The sequence below is a fragment of the Cariama cristata genome, unplaced genomic scaffold, assembly GCF_000690535.1.
Source record: "Cariama cristata isolate BGI_N322 unplaced genomic scaffold, ASM69053v1 scaffold19602, whole genome shotgun sequence".
Lineage (NCBI taxonomy): Eukaryota > Metazoa > Chordata > Aves > Cariamiformes > Cariamidae > Cariama > Cariama cristata.
This window is the reverse complement of record NW_009604618.1, coordinates 9,946-20,558: the sequence shown is the minus strand read 5'-3', so window position 1 is coordinate 20,558 and position 10,613 is coordinate 9,946. Positions and strand designations below refer to the sequence as shown.

General features: G+C 39.7%; 1 protein-coding gene across 1 annotated transcript in view; it reads right to left on the bottom strand.

Annotated features, from left to right (window-relative positions):
• MTMR7 (myotubularin related protein 7) overlaps positions 1-1,728 on the bottom strand; it is a gene marked incomplete at its 5' end in the record, with an annotated part of 29,114 nt that extends 27,386 nt beyond the window's left edge. The window contains 2 exons of the mRNA XM_009695691.1: positions 394-556; positions 1,606-1,728. Coding sequence (XP_009693993.1) covers positions 394-556; positions 1,606-1,728 — 286 coding nt within the window. The remainder of the gene's footprint in view (positions 1-393; positions 557-1,605) is intronic.
• Between the last annotated feature and the right edge of the window lie 8,885 nt (positions 1,729-10,613).

The following is a 10,613-nucleotide window of genomic DNA, read 5'->3' as shown; positions in this document are numbered from 1 at the left end:
GCAGGAATGTGAAAGTTCCCTGGATTTAGAGACTTGTCAGTATTTTCCTAAATTCACACTTACAGAAGGCATCCAGTAAACAACAGTTACACATAAAATAGCATTATAATCATATACTTTATGGCCCATGATAGCTTAGGGTATTATTTTAAACAAAAGTTCATGTCATACTTTATGGAATGAACTACTTGTTATAATGTGCTTTCTTCATTGCTCCATAAGTGATTATTTCAATATGCTTGTCTGCTCAGAGACCTCTTCTCTCATAACACATCTCTAATGAAGCCTTTTTTCTTAACTTGCAAAGGACAACGATGCACAGGTACATTTCTTCCATTATATTCTCCCTCTGTGGAATGAGGATTGATTTTTGTGCCAGTTTCCTTCCCATACCTGGTCGTGCCAGACGTATCAGAGATATGTAAACATCATGGCAGTCTCGTTCCTGAGGGATGACCAGCTGGATGACCTGGAAGTTCTTGCAGCGGATCAGCAATGGGCAACCAGTGGCGGTGGTGGCCTGCTTCTCAATAGAGGAAATTTGGCTGTGAAGAACCTGCGAGGGAATGGAAAACGGTTATGCCAAGTGATTCAAATCTTTAGAAGCAAAAATAATTCTTTATAACTATGTGCCAGGGCAGGCACAGTAGCTTCCACTACTGTTTCAGAAAATCCCCACGCTCCTCCTCTTGTAGTTTTGTTCCCACCTCCAACTTCAGGCTCAAGCAGTGCCTGATACATCGCCTACAGACAAAGAAGCACTTCTGGAGTGTTTCAGCTGCTCAAACATTAGCCTGATCATGATATCAAAGGCTTGTTGTTTGTTTGCTTTAGTGTAAGCTAGCGGTTGTCACAAAAATAGCTCTTTTCATCTGTCTGCACGGTGAAAAGATGAAGCAGCATCAGTTAGATCAGGGTAAAACATTGGGTGTCCTCATTGGCAGAATGGCAGTCCTGATATAATTTGAAATACTGCATCAGATGAGATGAAACATTACAATAAAAATCAGGAGGGTAATAGTGGGACCAAAAGAGGACAGAGTTAATAATTAGCACAAAAATGGACAAAGGATTCATAATTAAGCTATATAAAAGACTCTCAAATGGTATGACACCAGAGCTATATCTGTACCTATATATATACATGTAACATATGTTATTGATCCATCAAAAGAGATAACTCAACATCCTACATTATGCAAAAAAAGAAATTAAAGCAACAAAATCACTGATCCAGCACCAGGAGTTAGGGAGAGAGGCAAGAACTGACTGAGACAAGGTAGTAATTCACATTCAAAGCATTTCTCCTCAGTTCTTCCTAGACGATAGGAGCAATGCTGTCATTTACAGCAGCTGTTCCTCGGTCAATCACATCTGGTATTCGTATGGTGAAGGTCCTTCTAATCCTCTTACTGTGTTGCAATATCCAGAATCCATTGAAAATTTTCAAAAATTACCAGGCTGGAATTTCACACAGTCTGAAGTTATAAAAGCATCCATATGAACTAACTTACTATGTTTAAACTGTTTTGTAAGTTATTTTCAAATTACCATCAATGAAGTGCCATGCACTTACAGCTGACTGAAAAAAACAAAAATTCATACCCAGGTCTCTTTACGAGTCTCAGAACCATTCTCCACAAATATGACATGGGTAGCTGTTAGATACAAGGTTCCCAATGCAGCTTTTCTTGAAGATAAACGATCAAGTAACCGAACGTTTTCCACCTATACGAAGAAGTGACAGAGAAAAAAAAAAAAAGAAATAATTAGGCTATGACACAGCCTGTCACAGTGAGATCTCAATATCCACATTTTGTGCATTACAAAGTAAGTTCTTTTCAGTACCGTATGAAATGACTATCAGAAGAGTATATCTATATGAGAAAATAAGATTATGTGATCTATTTCAAGATCTATCTTAATGTTCATTTTCCCCGCTCTTGTGGTACCTCTGTATCCAAAAATCTGTAGCAGAGACTTCCAAAGACAATTTCTCACTTGAGCTCTTTCCTGTTATCTCATCTTACCAAAACCCCATGATAGCGGGGCAGGGCCTCGCCTTCAGCTAAACTCTAGCTCCATGTTGTCCATTCGAACCATTCCAGAAATATCAGTGATATATAGGAAACTAAATTTAAAAAACAATAATAAGCGGGAGATGTTAGTGGTAGAGTGTCTTGCTTCAGCAGGCCTCACTCAGGCCTCCAAGCAAGTCTCTGTTGATAGTTCGAAAAAATGCGTCACTGTTCGTGTCCCTATGCTCCTACTAGGGCTGACAGCAGCGGCCACATCAGAAATTTTTGCCTTCAGTCACTTTTCAGTGGGAATCAAGGACTTCACACCCACGGCTCTGCCTCGTCGGACACAAAACAGGCGTTCTCTCTTTGCTACGCTCCTGACAACAGGCGAGTCCATAACACGTTATTAACTCTCAGATCACCAGCTTGTGGCTTGTACACCGTTAACGTTTTGTGTCATAGGCATTTATTTAATGTTATATGGCATTTCTGACTAAGAAACTAGAACAATTAAAAAATCAATAAGGTGGATATTAAATGGGATAAAAACTGCCTAAAACAGTTAACAATTTGCTACCGTGAGTTTGATGGGCTTCCTACGACAACAACTTTAAAACTAAAATTAGTTGGTTTTCTGAAAAAACATACCTAGTTCAAACAAATGAAACCACGGAATGCTGATGGTCAATATCATATAACTTGTAGCAAATTATCAAAATGGTCTCTTCTGGTTTTATAATGTTGGAATCATACGAGAGCACATGATTTTCATGCAAGAAGCAGCAGCACAGATCTATTCATCCTGCCCACTGCTGCAAAAGACCTTCAACACATTGGCCCTCTCTTCAACTCTTCACTCAGGGCTTACAATTTCTTTTATACATCCAGTTATTTTCAGGACTTGGAGCTGATGACAGTTGAAGAGATATATCCCCACTAAAATCAAGGGGACTAGTCTTGTGTTTGAAGTACAGAAGCTAACTTAAATGCTGCTCTGAGAAAATGGAAGAGGGGAAAAAAAAAAAAAAAAAAGAACAAAGCTACAGAAGACCTGATCACTTTTGCACTGAAATAAATGTACTTTTGCACCAATTTCCTGAAAATCAGAATTGGGTGCAACAAATACAAACCAAAAAGAATAAGAGGATCAGCAAAATCAATTTGAATTTTAATAATGCAGAGATTCTAGATTAGATTGACAGAAACTTCCTACAATACTCTCAGAGATGGGATGCAGCCATGTATTCTCAAAATTTTGAAGAAATAATTCCACTGAAATCACACCAGAAACAGAATGATGCCAGCACCTAAGAATTACATGCTTACAATGTGTATTCCAAATGCATTGTGCTATTTTAAAAATAGGAATAAAGAAATCTCTAAAACCAAAATAAGCCAGTTTGGTAGCAAAATGCTTAAAACCAAACAATTAGTAAAGCTAACTCTTCTCCCTCAAGGCCAGTTATAATCTGCTTTAAACAAAAATAAACCAGCTAGAAAGCAGGAATAAAGCCTTTTCCCAGGATCATCTACTTCAGAGGTCATGTATTGGGGTGAGGAGGAATGAAAGAAACACAGCATTAACCCAGTAAGCATTCAGTAGTAAGCAAAAGAGAAGATACAAAAGAGCAGGGATGATGCAGAACAAAGATGTAGGCAGTGCCCCTCTAAAAGGAAGCCACAAATAACAACAATAAAAATGAGTTTTTTCTGGACAAAAAGGGTACCTACACTGCAGGCCAGCCAACGAGGACTCTGCTGTACAGGCACTGATCTTGCACAAGGCAGTCATCACCCATCACCCCCACCCTAATAAACTGAGCTCCTTTAGGCCATGAAATGCAAGCAAAGCAGGCATCCACACAGCAGGGCAGGGGCTGAGGGATGGATTTCGAGGCCTCCTAGTCACATCCTCTCCTCACTCATCAATCAGAGCCCCTTTGACTGAACAATGCTGACAAACAGAATCACAGAACTGATTCAGTTGGAAGAGACCTCTGGGATCATCAAGTCCAACCTTAGCCCTAACACCACCATGCCAACTAGCCCACGGCACTAAGTGCCACATCCAGTCTTTTCTTATACACCTCCAGGGATGGTGACTCCCCCCCCTCCCTGGGCAGCCCATTCCAATGCCTAACGATCCTTTCTGTGAAGAAACGCCTCCACATTTCTAGTCTGAACTTCCCCTGGCGCAGTTTGAGACTATGCCCTCTTGTCCTGTCACTGGTTGCCTGGGAGAAGAGGCCGACCCCCACCTGTCTACACCCTCCTTTCTGGTCGTTGTAGAGAGCGATCAGGTCTCCCCTCAGCCTCCTCTTCTCCAGGCTGAACACCCCCAGCTCCCTCAGCCACTCCCCATCAGACTTGTGCTCCAGACCCTTCACCACCTTTGTTGTCCTTCTCTGGACTCGCTCCAGCACCTCAATGTCTTTCAAACAAAGCTCTCATTTGTTGTTTTTGTTTTAATACAGAGCTACAAATAAAATAAAGGTTGGATCTGAATAAACAGGAACAGTTGCAATAAGAACTGTGTGGTAAGTCATATTTCATTAAAGCAAATACAATGGCTGCACCGTGTGAGATCAGAGATTCACCTAGCCCTGCAGTTTATGTCTCACAGCGGACAACTGCCATTGCTGAGGGAAGAGTATTAGGCAAGCATGTACTGATGCTCCCTCAGGATGCTATCCCAGCTTCTAAAAAGCAGCAGCTCCAGGGGCTTCCTTAGCTGAGGTCACAGTATTTAATAGCCATAACTGCATTTTAATTCCATGAATTTTGTTAAATAACATCTTGAATCCCTGTAACCTACTGGCACCCACAACACCCTGGGGGATTTCAGCTATGCATTGTGCAAAAAAGTCCCTTCCTCTTGCTTGTTTTGAACCTGCCACCAATCGCAGGTGCACCATGCACTTGGTGAACCATCTGGTAAACAGGGAATGTCATTCCTCATTTACTTTCTCTGTGCCACACATGCTGCTACAGATCCTTCCCTCCATTCCCACGTTCTCAGACTGAAGAGCTCAACTTTAAGTAGTTGTGACCTTTGTGGAACCTATTCCAGACAAGCTCTTCCACAATTCTGATTATCCTACAAGAGGTCTGTTTCTTGAGAAGAGGCCAAAAGTGCAAACAGAATTCAAGATTTGGGTGTATGATAGGTTTGTGTAGAGGAATGGTGATGTTTGCTCTTTTGTTCTCTATCCAATTTTTAAAAATTTTCAAACATTGCTTGCTTTTTTGTCCTCTGCTGAACACAGTGGGGTTTTTATTTATTTTTTTTTTAGAACTAGCAATTGTAACTCCAAGTCACGCCCGCATACATAATTTAAGACCTACCTCCCATGTGAACTGTCTTATATTTATTACTGATTTTTTTTTTTCCATCAGTATCATGAGGCATTGCTGCAAGCCCCTTTCATTTCTCCTACTCTGAATAGTGTCAGTACTATCAGTGAACTTTGCCACCTCTGGCAGCTCCTCCCCTCCCTGTATCTTTCAAAATATTTCTAAGTTGAACATCACAGGCTCTTACAGATTCATTGGATTTCTAGTGATGAGTTCCCTTCATTGCAAAAATGGACAATATATTCTTACTGTTTGTTTCTTATTTTTTAATTAATTATTACTGAGAGGTTTGTATGTCTTATCCTATGATGCTTAAGTTTCTTCAAGAGGCTACGATGAAGGACACGCTCAAATGAGTTTTGGAAGACCAACTAGCTTCTATCGAATGGATCACCCTTGTCCATATGTTCAGTTAGTTCTTCAAAGAAATTCTGGAGATTCTGGATTCCTCTATAAAAGCTATGCCAATTCTTCCCCTTTTTATCATATTTACCCATAAATCTAAAGATTTAGAAGGGGGCCTAGGAAGTATTGCAGCTCCTACCAATTTCTCAGATTAGGTGTCGTATTTATCACCTGCATTTCTTTCAGACAGGGAAACTTTTAAGCATTACACCATCATTACTGGCTTGACAGTTTTGTACTTTAGTTATATTAACTTGAACGGATATCATCTGATCCTGGTAATTTTTTACTGTTCATTGTTGCCAGTTTCTTCTGAAATCTCTTCTTATAATATCTTTATTGGTGACAAATCTTCCAATATGTTCTTGACAGAGAAATAAGCCAGAACAGACATGTCCCTAAATACCTTCCCTACTTTGATCATTTACTAGTCCTGTAGATTTTCTGTCAGGATTTTACCTACTTAAAGACAGCTTGAAAATGGCTTTACTAGTAGTTTTTGCCAAGTTGTTCTTCAAAATCTCTCTTGGCCTGCCTTATTTTGTTTATATATTTAACTTTTTTATGCTTTATTTTCCTAATTCAGGCACAACTTCAACTTGAAGAAAGCCCTTTTACTTCTAATAATAAAAGAAGTCCTTTTAATAAGAGACATCCTCTTAGTCCTTCACCCTGCTGTTTAGCTATGCAAAGCTTTTTTTGGTCTTCTAAAGCCTTTTTCTGGAAACTGGCTTGCAGTGAGCTCCCATATTTAAACAATCTTCATGACTCCTATAAACATTTTAAATTTTGGCTCTCTTTCTCTTTAAACAGTTTTCACATTTTTATGTAGTTTCCTCTTTGAAGTTAAACATTGCCATGGGAGATTCTTCCCTCTTTTTTTGCTATTTCAAGAATACTGCATCTAAGTACGCTAGCTGCTGTCACATAGAGGTTCCAGCTGTATTTTGAACCAGGTCTTTCTGTCACTGTCTAAGACCAAGTCCTAAAATTATTCAGAATTACTTAGAATTACTTCCTTTTTCTCAAGATAAACAAATAACCTTCGTATAAGCAATCATTAAAAAAACCTAAAATTTTACTCAGAATCACACCCCTGCAGCCCATTTATCCAGTTTCAAGTTGGCGAATGATGTCTCCCACTGTTATTGCATTTCCCATCTTCATGCGCCATTTGACTGTGTTTAGGTTGCCACAGGCGATGCCACTATTTAGGTAGGACAGTCAGTACTACAGTCCTAATACTGTACTGCAGTCCTGTGGTGCTACAGTTCTACTTTTTCTATTTAATCTTGTAATTTCAATCTGTAGGGACTCTTTGCTTTGGTGATGTACTTAGGGACTCTTTGCTTTGGTGATGTACTTAATCTATGAGATTTGACTTTGTTTACTTCAAGACAAAAAAATCTGCTTTTTGACAGGCATGACGTTACCTGTCTTTCCCATGTAATTTGTCACCGATATGCTCATCACATCATCAGTTTTCTTTCACTAAGTTTCTAACATGCCTATTACATCAACATTCTCATTTATAACTTTAGTTTCAACATTTTTTTTCCAGATTTTTAGTATTTGTAGTGAAACACACACATATTTGGTCCAATTGTCTATGTTCCTTTGCTCCAGTTAAGTGGAACTCTCGGCAATTTGTATTTATTTGAGGATACAGAATTTTTATACTGACAAATTTTTGTGACACAGCACAGTACTCAAAATATCATACATTTTCTGCATTCTAACAAGAGCTTCTCAGTTTTTCAGTACTTCAGTGTGGATAAGTACAACTCAGAATGAGGTCTCCTACCAGGCTCAGTAAGGAAAAAGTACTGTTTGTGAGATGATGGAGCGGACTGAATTTTTAGCTAGCCCTTTTTTCTGCTGACCGCAAAGAGCACAGTAAGAGTCAGTTAAAATTAGTGAGAACCTAAAAATTTGGCTCAATAAAAATTAGCATGATTTGTTGATTAACCTTGCCTAGTTCTCATGTGATATACGTCAATCTGTGATTGCAATACGAGAAAAATAAAGCATGTCTACTAATAACTTACCTCATGAACCACCTTATTGTATCTAACATCATTTCCAAAGTGAAAGGAACTGCTTAAGGCTAAACTCTACCTGGATTCAAATCCACAGTTCTGATTTATAGTAAGTGGCATGAAATGCCTTCAGGAGCAGTAAGGGTCTCTACGCTCTCAGGAGCTTGTTCTAAAAACTCTCTGCATAGCCGCCTGCATGGATTTACATGGTTTTCTGTGCTCCATCTGTGTTTCTTCTGCCTAGTTTCCAGTTACTCAAACTTTCTGAAAAAGCAGTATATTCCACCCATGGACGGCGCGGGGAGGGGGTGTAAAATAGAGCTAGCCTCAATCTTAGATTTCATTCTGCGGATCAAAGGATTCAGAGGAGTCATCTTTCTTCTTCTCCACCCTCTCAATGAGGAAAAGAAAAGAAAGCCAAGTCAAGGGAATGGGAATATGTTCATTTCCACAAGAGAGGAACACATGTTGCAATAGTGCTTTGGAAGAAGCTGAGTTTTTCTATCTAAAAAGTAGCAGCATGCTGAGAACTCAGCATTTATAGCAAAAAAAATTAATTTAATATCAGAAAGAGACACTATAGTAATTCAACTCCTATTTTTTCTCCAAGACATGCTCCATTTTTTCACCAAAACTACTGTAGACTTTATTGGAGAACCTAAGAAATCAGGTATGTACTGACACACGTCAGGGAAAAGCATACACACCACACACATGTGCTTTGCCTAACATGAACAGCTGGTGAGAGAGACCAGATCAGAAAATAGCAGGTGAAGAATAAAAAAGAGCAAAACCAGCCTGTAAAGATGAGAGCTGGAAGAACTCAAGGAGCAAAAAAGAAAGCATTCGCCAAGCCAGTGCGGAGAGTGGCATCTAAGTAAAAACTTCAATAATTTATTTGAAGCTGTTGCCCCCATCATTTATTTTTGCCTGATGACTGTGGTTGTCTAGGCTTAAAGAAAAGACTGCCAAGAGATTTATTTCAATGATTACAACCCCTTACATGGGGATAAATAAAGTTGGCCAGAAACTCTATTTTCAATGCAACACAGATGACAGAAAAAAGGAGGCAAAAATAGAAGTTAAAGGGAACGCAGATTAAGAACAGATGGAAGGCACTTTTTACTCAGAGAATAAACATGACAAATTACTTACGAACAAGGTTGCCAGGAGGTCATTCAAGAAAAAAAAAGCCACATTAGGGAAAAGCATGGGTCAAAGCTTTATTCAGGCACAACTCCCACCAGTTTCAATGGGACTCCCACCTAAGGAAGAATGGTAAAGATATGACCCTGAAATTGTTCAGAAAAGTTGGCGTGCCAAAATGTTATTCCTAAAAATATCCATGTACACTAATTTGTTTTCATTTTTAGTATCGATTACTTCTTGAATAAGCTCTGACTGCATGGTCTATTTTTAAATGCTTCTTGAATATGCTACCTTCATTCTCACTTCTTTAAGATGTTTCAGTATCTCCAAACACACAGCAGCATCACAAAAAAAAATGTAGAAGTTACTGCTACTTTTTCATGCTGTTCATAACTCCCCATGGGAAAGCTCCTTCAGATAAATGCAGGATCATTGTGGGCTGACGGACTCAGACTCAAGTAAGGAAAGGAAAGAGAAGCAAAGCTGTACAGTAGATTGGTCAGACTGAAAAAAAAAACCATGCCTTGGAGCAAAACCTCAGTCCCACATCGTTTTGCTTCCTGACACAACAGCACTTGTATACAGCAGGGAGATGCTATCTGACACAAATGGTCTCTACTGTAGGATTTTCAAATAAAATGAAATTTTGAACTAGGAAAAACAATCTCAAAGAGCTTTATTCTTACTACATAGGTTTTCGGTCCATGTGTTTGCTTCCTATGTATTAGCTAACATCAAGTAGAAGACACTTGAACTGCCAGTTCTGCCAGAGCTGCCCATTACAATTATTACTGTGCATCTGGAAGGAGAATACAAGCGGAAAAATCTATCTAGCAGCCAAGAACAAAATAGCTGTGCTCCCATGTATCACCAAGGGCTCCCCGCTTCTCTAGGAGGAACCGTTACTAATTCCTCTAATTCCTTATCACAAAAAAAGGAAGAAAGACCAGAACCCCCCTGCAGCCAGGAGCAAGCAGCTAATTACAGGTAAGCAAGGAATGTCCGAGCTCAGGCCGTATCTTCAGGAGCTTCTCCATTGTTCAGCCAGTTAAAATTCATTTGCTCTACAACAAAAGCCTGTTGAAGCAAGTTCTAGCTAAAAGCTGATCAAGTACCTTGACACTTGGCTGTACAAATGAATTTCAGTGATTCTTCAAGGGTAAAGAAAGACCACTTTCACAATGGTCTGTGCTGCTGAAAAGGCTGACCCAAAGCCAAGGAATGGGGCCAGGCCCCGGTTAGGTTAGCGGCACGCTCTTAGCCCTAGGCATCTTCTTGTCTGTCCGGGATTTTGTCTTCCCTGGGGCTCCTAGACCGCCCGGGGATTTCAGCCGCCTTCCCTACTCAGCTTGTGATGTTACACATGTGAGTAAAAGCAAGAAGAAACTGAATCCTGGGAATTAATGACAGGACTTTGACTGGCTTCAGCACTGCAGGCACGCAAAAGCTAAGGGAAGAGCTTTTGCAAGCCAAAAGCCTGAGCCTAATGAGAAAAAAGGAGCACAGCTGGTATGGTTTGAGGCCAAGTGGAATATCTGAGCTTTCTTCACCCTGTTTGACCCCAGCTATCCATGTGTTTAGCATAATTCCTGAGGGTGAAAAAATACAACATGAAAAAGACCAAATGCTGTTACAATTTTTTTCA